A 15,882-nucleotide genomic window follows, 5' to 3' on the forward strand; every position below is an offset into this window, starting at 1 on the left:
GAAGGAAGTATCTATATGGTAAGAAATAGAGTACGAGAGTCTAGAGAAAATAGTTAGAAACGCGTAAATGACATTTTTCCCATGCCGGTGCCACGCCTTTCTTGATCGTTCAACGAACCTAACGGCATGTCAAAGGTACGACGACTTTTTTCTTATCATCGTGAAAACTAGATGTCTCCTTTCCTCTTCCTTCTTTATTCTTCTTTATTCTTCTTATTTTTATTTCTACCTCTACTAGTTTCATGACAATCAAGAAAGTGAAAGAAACGTAAAAGTAGCAGAAGGAATAAACGTGCTTTCGGAAAGAAACACGAGACCCTCCAAATATAGTCGCGACTACAATTACCACTACCACTACTATTACTAGGAATACTAATACTACGTTAGTACGTTAAGAGAAAAGCAAATCTGGAAGAAGCACTCGTGAAAGAACAATACGCTCGACTACCGTACTCTTCGTTTACTTCCTTCGCAATTAAGAGACACTCGAGACAAGATGTTGCAAACAGGAATGATCGTGCTAACGTTCCACCCCCCACCCCCACCCTCGAACTTACAAATTCGACTAAAATATTACTTAAATCGAATATTTTTATTTGTCCTCCTATCCCATAAAGATTCGATAGACCAACCCCGTTTATTTTTTACTTTATTTCATTTCAAATCAAATAATGTAACGAACGGAACGAATATACCGATATTCTTAAGAGTAGTCTACTTTTTTAAATAAAAAAACAATTACTTTTTGCGAAATGATTTCAAATAGGTCGTCGGACTCGTCCGAACGCGAAAAACTTTGATAAAAGATTCGTCGTTAGGTATGGGAATCGTAGGTATTACCTACTTTAAAGGGAAGCAGAAGCAGAAGCAGAAGAAGAAGAAGAAGAAGAAGAAGGTTCGTTATTCCTGAGAAAAGCGAATCTCTCGCGATTTTCGTTGGAATGATCTCGCTACGTTCTCGGGATAAACGAGCCTTGCCAACGCGAGAGTTGTTTCATAAAACGTTCTAAGCCACGGTCGCGGTCGAGCATTCATTATTCATGATTAGCGCCTCCAGCGTGTCGACATCGTTCTCAAAGCGTTTACCGTGCGTTCACATTTCACTCTCAATTAATTTGCAATCGGGGGATCTCAATGGGAAGAGAGACAGAAAGAGAAAGAGAAAGAGAGAGAGAGAGAGAGGAATACTCGTGCTTGTAAAGAGAAATGACGTGACACGCGAATGGGTTTGTCGCGCGTCAGTCACGCATACACCTTTACAAATTGTTTCTTAAATATTCCCCCCCTCCTCTCATCGAAATGGGATCCATCGCGTCTATACCCTCTAACTTAAATTCGATTCAATCTTGTCTCAGCCAAACTAACTACCTGAAATCATTTTTAACGTATATAATATATATGTGTATATTTTGTTTAAATAAACATAGAATTATCTCTCTTATTTAATACGACGAACGACAAGAATGATCATCTTCGCGATCGATAACGATGATTGATGGGGGATCTTTCGTTAGTTCGAAAATGAATCAAGGATGTTAAACGCATAGAGAGAGAGAGAGAGAGAGAGGGGGAGAAAGAGAGGAATTCGACGTTACTACGACGGTCGACGTCGTAGAGCTGGCTGCCGTCGTTGCTGCTCGATGTTTGAGAGGGAGAAAGAGAGAGAGAGAGAGAGAGAGAGAGAAAGATATGCAGAGAGCGGAGTGACTGGGGGGGGTACGCGCAAACGCGAGGGAAATGAATTGCAGGGCGCAAACGCGAAGGTTCCTAAAGCGTCTCCGCACCCCCTCCGAATGGTCGTCCGGCGAACCCCACCCCTGACATTTAGGTATATTCAAGAACGGTGGCAGCGTCGGGAACGTCAAGCCCTCTTTTCTCTCCTCTTGACGTCCGGCCCTGGGCCACGACGCCGCGGCCTCCACGGGCCAGGGGATCGCAATATTAACGAAAGCGACGGCGGATAGCGGTTTCCCTTCGCGTGCGCGACGACGACCACCAGCAAACCTCCGTCACACCGTACTTTTAACTGCTACACTTTTCCCATATCTCTCGTAAGAACGCGTGCGCGCGCGCGCGCTCCTGCTGTTTCACTTGTTCGTTCGGTTCGTTCGGTTCGTTCGGTTCGTTCGTTCGGTTCGTTCGTTCACTCGCTCGTTCGCTCGCACCCCCCTCGAACCCTAACTTGGGTCGCATTTCGCGCTATCGCTGCTCCTCTATTCTTTCTCTTCCTCCACCTCCTCTTACACATCCTCCTCCTCCTCCTCCTCTTCCTCCTTCGCTTTCTCGTACAGACGCGACTTCTCTTTGTCCTATACGCCTTTCAGTTATTTCCTTCCGTTCCGTCCTCTTCGAACGAGCTGAACCCTTCTTCGTCCCCCCTCTCCCCCCTCCGCCCGCCCGCCCGCCTCGCCCCCACGTCGGTGATTGCAGTTCGATTGCAGTGATCGTTCGTTACTATTTTTTTTCATCCCGGTTGATCTTTTTCTGTTCGTTTCTTTTTGGGAGAAGAAGAAGGAAAGAGAGGAAGAAAAAAAACAATAAGGATCGTGTGAACCTACGCGAGGATCCTGTTCGGCGCCAAAGAAGAAGATACTACTCGCTACCTACTACGACTTCGTGCCACGATTTCTCCTTTGCCACCAACCCCCAACCCGTCCCCCCCACCCCAGCTCCCACCTCCTCCTCTCATCCTTTCCGGTGGACAGTGTTTTTTTTACTCGTATCAAGAACGAAGGGCTTTAACACTTTTTGGTGATATCTCTTAAGAATCTTGTGCTACGACTTTACGCAAAGATGCTATCGGCCTGGTCGACGTGACCGACGGAAGAAATCCGCTTAAGTTTATTATCCTGCCGATGGTGCAGAAAGTCTCCGGTTAAGAAGTTTCATTCGAAAATCGACGTACGCGTCTAACTCGCGGACGAATGAATTTCGAAGTTGTTTTATTTTTTTGTCCTTGTTGTACTTTTTACGAAAGTCGAAGACGCAATTTTTCTCGCAAAGTGTTCGTCGTGTGTTCGAGGCAGTCTTTGAACTCAAACCGGAGAGGCTAAAGTTCTTCTTCTTCTTCTTCTTCTTCTTCTTCTTCTTCTTCTTCTCCTTCGAGAGTTCTCTTCGTGATTTATCGGAAGGATAAATTCGCGTCGATCGGCCACGTCGTTCTCTCTCTCTCTTTCTCTCTCTCTTTCTGTTTCTCTTTCTCTCTCTTTCTGTCTTTCTGTCTTTCTCTTTGCAACGACACGATCGGAGCGTCGGACGACAGCATCAACGGCGGCAAGAGAACCGGCGGAATCCACCGCCGCGTTTCCAGCTGGTTAACCGAGCTCAGGTAGGTAAGAACGCATCGGAAGAGAAGCCGACGATCATTAAAATTTCTCAAAGACCGAGGGCTGCTTTTACGCCGGGGAATGACAGAGAGAATCCAGGACGAAGTGTGACACGGAACGAGAAGCCACGAACTACTACTACTCGTCCTACTTCCCAGAACGCCTGAGAGAGATCGGACTCTCTTCCCTTTTGCTTAAAAGTCCTTGACAGTGTCCGGGCACGAAAATTTTTCAATTTTTAAGTTCCATTATTTCGCTTCTTTACCCGCGTAACGGTGATTATTTTAATCCGACGCGAAATACTACCATCCATTGGGGTTATCCATTGAATTTATCTATCGTTAAGTATTAAATTGACAATAGGGTATATACTTGAAAATATTTGATCAAAAGTTACTAGTCATCGAATCATCAATTCGTTTTCTTTTCTTTTCTTTTCTTTTCTTTTCGTTAGGAACGAGGAATCATTTGTCTTTCTATTTTACTCTCACTTTCTCTTTCGGACAACACCTGTCAATGAAGAAAAAAGAAAAAAGAAATAATGGCGAAAGATAAAAACTTAAAGGAAAAAAGAAAAAGTATGGAATTAACAAGAAAAGAGGAAAAATAAAAATAAAAGGAAAAGGAAAAAAAAAAAGAAGGAACGAGAGAAATCCTTTTTATTTCCCGGCGGAAGGCGTCAGCTTCTTCGTAACAAGGTGTACAGTGATTCCAGGCAATGTCACCTTCCATTTAACTCGCGGAAATCACGTGCAGCCGGCGCTCGTAAAGGACGCTGAGTTATTGTGGCGATCCGCAAGGTTCTACTAATTAGCTCGCGGCCGATTCGAAACTGAGCGAGCGAGCGAGCGAGCAAGCGAACGAACGAGCAAGCGAGTGAGTGTACGAGTAAGAGAAAGAGAGAGAGAGAGAGAGAGAGAGAGAGAAACCTCTACCCCGGGAGTCATTCATTAACGGGACAGCAGTCACGAATTGTTTTCATTCATTGGTTCTTGCGTGTGCTACTAAGAAGTGTGTCCTGAATGAACGTAGTCGTTCAGCCATTCCTCCGAGGGTTCGAGTCCTTGACACGACTGACAATTTTTAAGGGAAATGAATATTTTAACGCGTTAAACGAGATAATCATATATTTTTATTTATATATTTTTATACAAATATATATGTATATATATAGATATATTTAATCGTCGGGTGCAATAATATCTGAGATCCGTGTACGTAAAGCCTATCGTTCTCTCTCTCTTTCTACGTTTCATCGGTTTTTCCAGTATAATCGATATCGGTCGCGAATCCGCATAGAGAGAGAGAGAGAGAGAGAGTTGGAAAGCTCGGGAATGTACGTGAAAATAAATAAAATGAAATACGGCAGTGTGTTAGTCTTCTTTGATGAGTGCGTATCGGGAAACGATAGAGTCGGAGCCGGATGATCAAATTGAATGATACGGAAAAAAAAAAAAGAAAAAAAAGAGAAAAAGAAGTAAAATAAATATAACAAAAGGGAATATAGAAATAGAGATAGAGAAAGAGGGAAAGGAAAATGGATCGGCGATGTCGTTGATGGTGTTTGCAGAATGTACTGGCGGAGACAGCGCTGGGTCATGGCGAGATGCTGAAGGAAGTCGGCTGCGGAAGTAGTACTCCCCCTGCTGGGGATGGTGCTTTGAACAGCAACCGTCCGGTTGGCACGGCGGAGAGCAACAGTTCGGAAAGCACCCTTGGCTGCGGTGGGTGCGGAAGGGAGATAGCTGAACGTTGGTACCTAAAGGCAGCCGATCGTGCCTGGCACTGCGGTTGTCTTCGTTGCGGTCACTGCCGGATGCCTCTCGCCGGCGAACGCACTTGTTTCGCTAGGGACGGCAACATTTACTGCAAAGAGGATTACTACAGGTTAGCTTTATTCCCTTGGCTAAGAAGATTACGTCGCTGTCCTTGTTCCTAAAGTCCATCCAAAGTTAAACTTGAGAAAAAAGAGAATAGGTAGATATTCTCTTATATACCTTAAGGGTTTGCTCGGTATATAGAAATACCTTTCTTCTCGATAGATATTCTTTTTCATTTTCATTTTATTTATAAGAATGAAATGAAGAATCTGTTACATCTTTTTAATCGTAGAAATAACTCGGCAAACGTGATACGATTGTTCGATGAGCAGTACTCAGTTAGTTAGTTCTCAGCAGCAGCAGCAGGAACATGTTTGATTCTCTTCGAAAGATATTATCCATCGATTTAATATGGATTTAAGATGAAAACAAAGTTCCGAGTAACCTAGCTTAACTTTATCGAAGAGTATATCACCGAACGCGCGCGGAATTTAAGGTTCGGGCTTGGATATCCACCGCACCCTAGAGACACCCATTAGTATAGATTTTGTGTGGTCCGGAGGAAGTCGAAGTTGGTAGGAGGAGGTAGGGGAAGGAGGGAGGTTGGGAGGTTGGCCAAGCTTCGGGGACATACGGGTGTGGGACAGAAGTGACGCTCCTATGCAAATTCGAAGCTACCCCAATAAATACTGAAATGCGAAAGCATACGTAGAAAACAGGAACGGGCCAAAGGAAAGAGAGAAAGGAAAGAAGAATGGGGGAACCGAAATCGAATCTTGCATCGCCTTTCGCGAACCATTATCCTCGATAATTCGCCGTATAATGTTTCCATGAGCAACTTCCACGTTGCTTTGTTTCTATTCGCGAAGAAAGTGAATCTTCCACTTTGGTCAAGTAGGTCCGGAATAAACGAATCGGACGTGTTGTTAAAACGGAATCCTACAATTGATCTAATATTTTCGTGCTTTTGTAAATATCATCGAGTTATAATGCAAAGAATTGTAATATTTTTTAAGTTTAAGTAAGAATAGTGTTTTATCAAATTAAATCGAACGCTAGATTGTTGTATCGAAAGATAATTCGATCGTTGTTGTAGTTGTTGTTGTTGTTGTTGTTGTTCTTGTTGTTATGCCACAGTAAAGTTGTACTTACGCGATAATATATCCAGAATTCCACGCAAGGGAGGAAGAAGAACGTCCGGTATCTCTCCGGTAGTTTCTGCTTCGTTAGGGAAGAACAGAACGGCCTCCCATGCAATATGCAACGATCCAGATCCAGGCCACCCCTTTTGTCTCTCTCTCCCTCCTTCTCTCCCTCCCTCTCTCTCACCCTCTTCCTCTTTGCTATTTCTTCTTCGTCTCTCTTTCTCTTTCTTTCTTTCTTTTCCTCTCGTTCGTTCTCTTTCCGTTGTTCGCGCTTCGGAAACTATTATAACGCGTGCCTTCTTACGTTTCGATCGTTGCTACGTGATATGGGCATTGCCAAGAATCGGCTCTTTTCCTATCTAGGTCTAGCCTTTTTCTATTTACGAGAACATACGCGTTTAGGTACAGGTTCCTTGTGTGCCAATTTTGGTGTGCCGTTTCAAATGCTGGAGGTCGCTCGCATGACGAATACGTGAGAATACGATTTGTAAAATCGAGCCAACTCGATGCACGGTTTCGTAACTACTCTTTCGACGTGTACGTGACTAACATGGTACTTTTGTAAAAACTCATTAAATTTTCTACACTTACGAAGAAATTAATTTCAATCGGATGAAATTTTGTTCTTTCATCGTACAAAGTTAAAATACGATCGTTATATTTTATTGGATCGATATTTTTAATAAACAATCGATATTATTACACAACCGTTACATTTATCATTATTTATAATTGAATTTATGTTTCTATTCGAATGCAGTAATCATCGAGGTGTCGCAGACCATTCGCGATATTATCGAACGACGACGTTTAACGCACGACTGCATAACAGGGACGAGCACAATGCAGATAGGCTAAACTATGATCTCGTATATCTTTCCAAACGTATGAAATATTAACCATTGTACGATAAATACATTTTCCTCTCGACAACTGACATCTTCTTCCTTCGTTCGTCAATTCATTGCTTTAGATGTAGAAATGATCCCCCTACAAAATCTTAATAACGATTTATCCTAAATATCATACTCGAAGAAACACTTATCATTGATTTATCATACAATATCGTAGATAAACTAAATAAGAGTTAGCAAAATGATTAGTAAAATGTCTGAAAACATACGTTTAATTAATCTTTACAGATTGTTCGCGGTATCGAGATGTTCCCGGTGCCGTGCTGGGATCTTTTCTTCGGAGCTGGTGATGAGAGCACGGGACCTGGTCTACCACGTGGCCTGCTTTACTTGCGCTTCCTGCGGTATACCATTGAACAAAGGCGATCATTTTGGCCAGAGAGACGGCTTGGTATATTGTAGGTGAGATAAATACGAGCCCGATGATTAGCGTTATCCAAAGGCCGTCTCTTTGTTATCAACGAGTTCGACCGACGAGACCGAGAGATCGTAGATCGGAGAAACGGCCCCGATCAGTTGACAGAGACAGTGATCACGCACACGACGCTCCTCGCGTGCTGCCGGATCGTCTTGACGGATCGATTATTTTCATAAGTTCGATTATACGATGAGATCGTATTCGTTTGGTCGATCGTTAATAATAATTCCAATGATGTTCGTGATGATTATTAGTAGTGTATATGAGAAAGGAAGACGGAGAGAGAGAAGGGAAAAAAAAGAGAATAATAATAATAATAATAAAAAAAGAACGAACGAAAGAAAAAAAAAAAAAAAAGAAAAAAGACTCGATGAAATAGTAAGTTTGGCGATCGTCTCGTCGAACGAACTCGGTAAGATAACGAAGGCTCGCGAATCGAATACTCGACAGCAAGGTTCACGAATGACGAGCTCGTCGATCCCAAGACCGCACTACGAGTTGCTTTGCTGCGCCGGGGATTACGGAAGCGGCACTGGCAGCATCGAAGACATCGGTTCGCCGGGAGTCTCGCCGCTTCCGGCTTATTACAGCACGGCCGAGCAGAGTCCGATCGCGTCCTCGGGAACGGTACAGAAGGGAAGACCAAGGAAGAGGAAACTTTCCGAAGTCACCGGGTCCGAGCTTCCCGTCACGATGAGGTTGGCCGCCGGAGCGCTGGGTGAGCGAATCTCCGACAATCTTCGATCATTCGCTTAATCCCCCTATACACACACACACATTATTCCAAAAATCTAATAACTATACAAATTTTCATCTAATTTTTGTATCAATACGAATTAATATCGAACGTTTATATTAGAACCGTAACTTTTCTATCTCATTTAACGATAAGATTGACGCTCGTTATTGTCTATAAAAACAAATCTCGACACCTACAAAATAATCTACTCGTTCCGACTACGAACGTCTCTGAGCTCGTTCGTAACAATAAATGCATACATATTGCTAATCCATGAAAGTGAAATCAAATGGACCGTTCCTTCCATTTAACGAGACAATTACGATAAACAATTCATGCAAATACATACATACATGCATACATACTTTGTATAATCGTCGAGAGATCATGTAACGAGACTAACCGATGAAAGCTTCGCGACGACCTAATCGTAAATGTCGATGTTAGAGAGGGATATACCCTAATTGGACCGGATGGTAAATAGGGGTTGCTTTCAAATGTCGGCCTTAAAACCATAGGAACACGTGGTGTAGGTACGCACTCTATATCCGCGTCGAGTCTCCTTCTTCTCCCCACTTTCTCTTTCTCTCTCTCTCTCTCTCTAATATCCTACATATACTCGTTCGTTCGTTCGTTCGCGTATTCGAGCAGGTTAGTCGAGGGAGTTGCATTATTTGCCGAGCAATGAGCATAATGGCTCGTTCCTTAGGCGCGCAAACATTTGCACGAGCTTTCGAGAATCGGCAAGTACGAATCGCGAGATTCGTTCGCACTTGCCTCGTTAACCGTACGCCGTAACGTTCTTTATTCCTTCCCCCTCGGCCTCTTTTTCTTTTCTCTCATCGACACACGGAATTCTTTAATAAATTCTCGCACGCTACGCAGCTGTTTTCTACGATTCCACTCATCGGATATTCTCTTTAATCTCGTTTCAACGAATGAATCGCATTTTTAATTCTTTATATATTTCGTATTTCAAATGCGACCGAGTCTCCAAACGAACTTTCCAACGAAGCCGACACGCGCGTTACAATGTCTTTCTTTTTCTATTTCTTTTTTCTTTTTATTCTTTTTTCGTTGCATTTTATACACGGTAGTACGCGAACCATACACGATCCCACGCTATTCTACATCATTTCGTTGTACTTTTTTCCTTTGCTTTTTTGCATTGTCGTTGGGTTACGTTGCGTTGCGTTGAGTTGCGTTCGCCGATTTTTCAGCTGATTTTTCTTAACGGTGAAACGATAAATTAACTATCGAAAAGGATCTCGAGAATACGAGAGCGCCAATAATTATTATTCTCTTTGAGAATATCGTCCTGATTTCGTTCCTTCGATTGCCACTTTCTCGCGTCTTTACGATTTCACGAAACGGCGAAAGCAAACTTGACTTTGCTCGAGTTTAGAGTCTCGTTCGTGAGAAGAGACGTCTATGTAGTACGTGTACACACACACACACACATATATATATACATACGCGTGATTCTCAGTTATTTTATAATCGACGTGCGATCAGAGCAAAGGAGGATCGCTCTCGGACTACCGGTTGGAATTTACGACCAACAGCCATAAAATCGTCCATGAAGTTCTCCCTGTTGCGGCTTTAAGAGAAAGAGAAAGAATAAAAGAAAAAGAGAAAGGAGAGAAGGGGGAAAGAGAAAGATAGGGTGGGAACCAGCCGACTTGTCCCCGTCAGGACTCCTCTCCCGGCGTTTTATTGTCCTTATATATAATTGGGACACTTTTTGCTTCGTTCGAGAGATTTCGAATTATCCCGTCTGGATGTCTCTCCCCTGATTCTCGACGGTCGGCAAATCCTTGAAAACGCGTCGACGTTCCCGCGACAGATCGAAAGAATCGAGATGAGAAGGAGAAAGGTGGTACGATTCTTTCTCCTTCGATACCGTCATCATCATCATCATCATCATCATCTTTTCACCTTTTTCTTCATCCAATTCGTTTTCGTCAAGGTCGTTTAAGAAATTTACACTTACGATGATCCAATCCTTCTCTTACGTATTTAATCGGTACGCGAAAAAAGATATAACAGAAAATAAGATAGAAAAGGGTAGATAAGTTGAGTAAGTTAAAAACGGAAGAGAGACGGAGGTAGTAGGATTAAAAGGAACGAAGGAAAGAAAGAAAAAAAAGGGAAAAATAAAAAAAAATAGAGAAAGAAATCTCACACACGACGCTAAACTTGTTCGGTAAAGATTTTCTACTCGATCGGGCATGGAACGTCGCGCTTACGCAACGTCCCGACAACTCGCGACGAACGCTTTCGTTTTTCTCCACGTCTTCGCCTCGGCCATTCTTGGCGATGGCAGTAGAAAAAAGAGAAAGAGAGAGAGAGAGAGAGAGAGAGTAAATCCATTCGCGTTTCCGATAAAAATCAGCGAGTCCAGGTAAACCATTAACGTCGTTAACGACGCGTCTTTACAATCCGGTGGATCGATGACGTTTTTCAAGAACCACGTGGACGAAAACTTTTGCCGAAAACGCGAAATAGGAAGAGAAATAATATTGACTGGAGGAAGTTCGATCTACGTTGGATCGATCGATCGATCAGATCGATGGATCGGAAAGATCGAAGCTTGTGCACTCTTCCTAGATATAGAAAGAGAGAGAGAGAGAGAGAGAGAACGATTTATCGGCAGATCGAGTCTCGTCTCCTTAATCGCGAATCTACGACGACTCTCGATACTTTTTTCTTTCTATCTTTCTCGCATACCAGCTTGGTACATATATATATGTATATATATATATATATATATAGCTTTTTCTCTATCTTTGAACGAGCACATCGTCGATCTAAACAGATTTCGCTCGCATACGTCTGCGACCGATTGCACGCGGTTACGCTCGACGAAGGAAGAAGAAGAAGAAGAAGAAGAAGGAGAAGAAGAAGAAGAAGAATAAGAGGAAGAAAAGAAAGAGAGACACAGAGAGAGAGAGAGAGAAAACGGCTAGGGGGCATACGCGGACAGTGACAGATGGGTATCGGCGCGGAGATGCATCGATTGGCCGATCTGCCCGGAAAAGAATGCTGTCGCGGCCAATACGTGGCCACTGCTAGCAGAATGGCCGGCCGTCCACAATGCCGGCTCGTTCAACTTTTTTTTTATACCCTCTACCGTTCTTCTGTCTTCTTCTTCTTCTCCTTCTTCTTATTTTCTTTCTCTCTTTCTCCTTATCTCTTATTCTCTTTCCCTTTTTATCTTTTCGTATCTACCTTTTACCGCTTGCTTTCTCTTTTGCGCCCTTCTAACCTCCGCCTTGACAAATTGTAATCTCATTCTTGTACAATGAAATCTTCGAATCCTTTCTCAGCTTCCCTTTTCTCTCACGTACGATCGTGAGTAGAACGCGAGAAGAATATGAACATTTAACTTTCGGAAGCATTCCGTTCGATTCCTATATGGAGAACGGGAAAAGGATAAGAGATCGTTCACCTTTATCTCTCTCCCTCTCTCTCTCTCTCTCTCCCTTTTTCATTCTCGCGTAAGAAAAACGATATTCGCGGTGAGAATTCTTCTCTATCTCGTTCTCTCTCTCTCTTTCTCTTTCTTTCCTTCTTTTATTTCTTTTATTTCTCTTTCCCTTTCGCGATGCTCAGAGATCGTCGAACGCGAGGGAATGGAAGTTCGGAACAATAAACAGTAATGGCGGATACGTGCTCGGGGATTTACTTCTGGGATAGCCTCCCCCTCTACCGAACCTTCCACCGAACCCTCCGCAGATCCGAGCCCTTCGTGGCCTCGGCCACCACCACCACCAGCACCACCACCACTAGCATTGGCAGCACCACCACGAGCTATCTTTCCTCGTCGTTGGAACCCGTTCTTTCTCTCGATCGAATTCAATGGTTACCCTCGTCGTCTTATTTATTGGATGCGTTTCTTCGCTCCGCCGGCGCGCAACAATCGCGACTCTCTTCGATGGCACAGAACGCGAGTCTCTTCCCCCCCCCTGCCCCTGGCCCCTCATTCCCCTCTTCCTCTTGTTCTTACTCCTCGCCAGCCTCCCCCGCCCTCCCTCCACCCCCCTTTTGGTCGCCGCTGCTCCCCCTCGATACCTACATACTTTTTTGCCTTGTCCCGTTCGACGGAAAAATGAATTCGTTCGTTCCGATCGGCCGAAGTCTTTCTTCGGTCGGGGAACGAGGAGAAAATACGGTTTCGCGACTTCGTCGACCGGTTTCGATTCCATCCAACGGATTTATGCGACTTCCAATCCCCGTTCCAGATTCAACTCGGTCGATTCCCACCTTCCTTCCTCGATTCCGATCAAAGTTGATTTCGCCAAACGATAGGGAATAACGTTGAGCAATAACGATAAATGGAACGAACTGGTCTACCAGATATTATTTTTTCAATCTGAATTTCATTCGTATTGGTTATGGAATAATGGTTTAAAGGATTTGTCATTTCGATTGATTTTTATCATCGTACATTTGTAAAATATAATAAAAGGACGTCGTGCGAGAGAAAATACGAGTTTCGTTTGATTAGATAATTCGATAAGTGTAAAGCATGGATAAATATATATATTTATATGTATATATTTGATCGGTCGGCCCAGTGATAGATGGAAAGCATCTTGTTGTCCGTCTCGTTGTTTCAGAATTACTACATCCGACCGAATTATCATCGTCGATGGAATCGCTCGCAGCGTACGACGCATCCGTAGGCTCGCCCGGACCCGTTCATCAGAGCCAAAGAACGAAACGCATGCGTACGAGCTTCAAGCATCATCAGCTGAGAACTATGAAGAACTACTTCGCGATAAACCAGAATCCGGATGCTAAAGATCTGAAGCAATTGGCGCAGAAGACGGGTCTCTCGAAGAGGGTGCTTCAGGTGAGAAGGGGACGATCGCGATTGCGGTACGTCCGTAATTTCATTCGATCGTACGGGGGTGTTCGAGATAAAAGAAATACAAAGAAAGAAAAAATAATGAATATCGAAGTGAGAGAATAAAAATTAAATTAAATTCAATTCAATTCAATGAAAAAAAAAAAAGGGTATTCAAGCGTAAAATATTTGAGCCGTTTCTTTGGCGATAACAGAGAAGTGTTTGAAAATTGTACTCGTTAGAAATATACATTCCTCGAGAAATAATAAGAGAAAAAAAAAATCTAATTTCGCGTATTAGGAAGAAAAAAGGTCGACATTTGTAGATATAATACTTTCCACGCAGGTATGGTTCCAAAACGCACGCGCAAAATGGCGGCGGAATATGATGCGGCAAGAGGGTAGCGGAGCAAGCAGTAACGTTGGTTGTCCTGGTACTCCGGTGTCATCGAGTACAGCAGGTTCACCAAACGTCGCTCCGCCCGTTAGCATCCTAGGTGACAGTAACAGCATGCCCTCGACCTCGATGGAAGAGTTGCACGCCCTTCATCATTTGCATTCCGGTGTTTCCTCTCAGGTCTCTTTTTCCGATCTCTACTGACGACGGCTTGAGATGGAGGAAGACGGTTATAGTACCCTCTCCAGCCATCTTGGATGAGAAAACGCCAAGGGAAGAAGATACGGACTTCTCTTTCTTTTTTTTCTCTTATCATCGAAGGACGTTAACGTCCAATTAGTGAAAACTCCTGATGATAACGGTCAAGGATACTCGTGGAAATCCTTTATTATTTATCATTCTTCGATCTGAGATTCGAATACATTTTTTGAAAAAAAAAAAGAAAAAAAGGAAATCCCAGCGACAAAAAATTATTCACGAAGAACTTGAATTTTCGTTTAAAAGATATAAACAGAGATAGAGAAGTCTTAATCGTTGACTCGGGAAAATTCTTATAGAAAAAAAAGGAGAAGAGACGAGAGATTAGCTTTAAAAGATAAGTGATAATAACCATAGTTCCATGCACATTCTAATTACCAAAGGGTTTCTAAACGATAGTCACTCTCTCTCTCTCTCTCTCTTTCTCTCTCTCTCTCTCGTGGAAAACGTACTCCTGTTTAAGTACTTAGATGTGAGAGAGAAACGCCATTAGAATACGATTAACGATCATCGACGAATAAATTCATTCTCTCAAATAAAACCTCGATATTAATTATTTCTAATTGTTATCGAATACATCGAGAATCCCGATTTAAAAAAAAGAATGTTCACGAATCTTTCCTACGTGGATAAATCAAATTCAATTATTTTCGTTCGTACGTGTTCAATTCGGCGACAAGGAGAAAAATTCGGCATTTTTCTGACCAATTTTCGTCTGTCGCGTCTTCCTTTTATTTTGTATTTATTTTTCTTCGTAAAAGAAAAGAAAAAAGAATTATTTGAGAGACGTCGAGACGTCGTTTAACAAACGCGTTACGGTATCGAACGTGTTATAGTCGAAAAGTGAAAAAGTCGATAAAGAAAGTAGGAGAAAAAGTTTTGCAGAAAGAAAAATAACATAAAAGTATAGAATAGAAATGTGACGAAGATGAGAAAAATAAAAATAAAAATAAAAATAAAAAGAAAGAAAGAGTAAACCTTTTTGATAAATAATAACGATCGACGGTTAAACTTAGGGAAAGAAAAAATAATGTCTTAACAGCGTTCCTCTCCTCGTGCCAAAGTGTAGCTGCTAAGATTAGGGAGAATTTCACGAGCCGTTCGAATTCAATAGATTACAAGCGATATATTTTTTCAAGAAAGTTGTCGGCAACAACCAGTCAGACACTTCCCGATCGTCGATCGTACGATCGTTCGTTCATTCGTTCGTTCGTTCGTTCTTCTTCCGGCTTTTCAAATCGTATTTGAATAAGCGAGAAAATAAATAATATAAAGAAAAAGAAAAAGAAAAATAGAAAAGGAAGAAGAAGAAGAGAAATTTCTCGATCTTATCAGAAATAAATCGACAAGTTCGATTTATCGGTTAAACGATATACTAAATCGATCGACGTTTCGAGGAAGCGTTCACATTCCAGGTCTGTCTTTGAATCCGAACGTAAATACGGCTCTGACCACTGCTCAAACAGTTGATGTATATTAGAAACAAAACGGAATAAAAAAAAAAATCGATGCAAACATTTTTAGAAGAAGAAGAAGAAGAAGAAGAAGAAAAGACATAGAAAATAATTTTAGATAGAATCCGACGTCTTGTATCAACGAAGGAAACAAATAATTTCAATAAAATCGAGATAATCGTTAGATCGATCGGCCGATTTTTTATTCGTTATTTGGCGACACTTCCTACAGAAAAAAAAAAAAAATAAATAAATAAAAAACGTCTTGCATCGAATAAAAGAGCCGATTTGTGAAGTCGTGCAATTTAGGTACTACTTGCGCGTAGCGTTTAGCGACGATTAATGTGCGTCTGAACTTCGTAAAAAAAAAAAAATAAAAAGATGAACCAGTTTACGATATGGTTTAACGAAAGTAAATTCAAAAGAAAAAAAAAAGAACGAAAAAGAAAAAAAAGAAATTGTATAGACAAATTAATGTGCTACCTTCGAGTGCAACTATTATCGTATAATAATGATATTAATAATAATAATAACATTAATAATAATAATAATAATAATA

The 15,882-nt window shown here is 42.0% G+C and overlaps 1 protein-coding gene and 1 long non-coding RNA gene across 4 annotated transcripts; one reads left to right on the forward strand and one right to left on the reverse strand.

The window, feature by feature from the left end:
• Window positions 1-555: 555 nt before the first annotated feature.
• Window positions 556-14,753, forward strand: LOC122520157 (LIM/homeobox protein Lhx9-like). 3 transcript variants are annotated; one of them, XM_043640167.1, is made up of 6 exons: window positions 556-2,051; window positions 4,897-5,213; window positions 7,434-7,607; window positions 8,109-8,341; window positions 12,985-13,220; window positions 13,561-14,753. In XM_043640167.1, exons 2-6 carry the CDS (start codon window positions 4,933-4,935, stop codon window positions 13,813-13,815), a joined length of 1,179 nt encoding a protein of 392 aa, XP_043496102.1. In that variant the 5' UTR covers window positions 556-2,051; window positions 4,897-4,932; the 3' UTR covers window positions 13,816-14,753. The 3 variants fall into 3 exon arrangements, with proteins under 3 accessions (XP_043496102.1, XP_043496104.1, XP_043496103.1); XM_043640169.1 differs by having other exon boundaries at window positions 556-2,016; XM_043640168.1 differs by lacking the exon at window positions 556-2,051 and adding an exon at window positions 3,246-3,328.
• Window positions 5,104-7,552, reverse strand: LOC122520162. Its single transcript, XR_006304460.1, has 3 exons — window positions 7,415-7,552; window positions 6,299-7,290; window positions 5,104-5,192 (listed from the first exon to the last, which is right to left on the reverse strand). It is a non-coding gene; the product is annotated as an uncharacterized LOC122520162 (long non-coding RNA).
• Window positions 14,754-15,882: the final 1,129 nt, after the last annotated feature.

The sequence above is a fragment of the Polistes fuscatus genome, unplaced genomic scaffold (assembly GCF_010416935.1).
Source record: "Polistes fuscatus isolate 324 unplaced genomic scaffold, CU_Pfus_HIC Scaffold3, whole genome shotgun sequence".
In the NCBI taxonomy this organism is placed as follows: domain Eukaryota; kingdom Metazoa; phylum Arthropoda; class Insecta; order Hymenoptera; family Vespidae; genus Polistes; species Polistes fuscatus.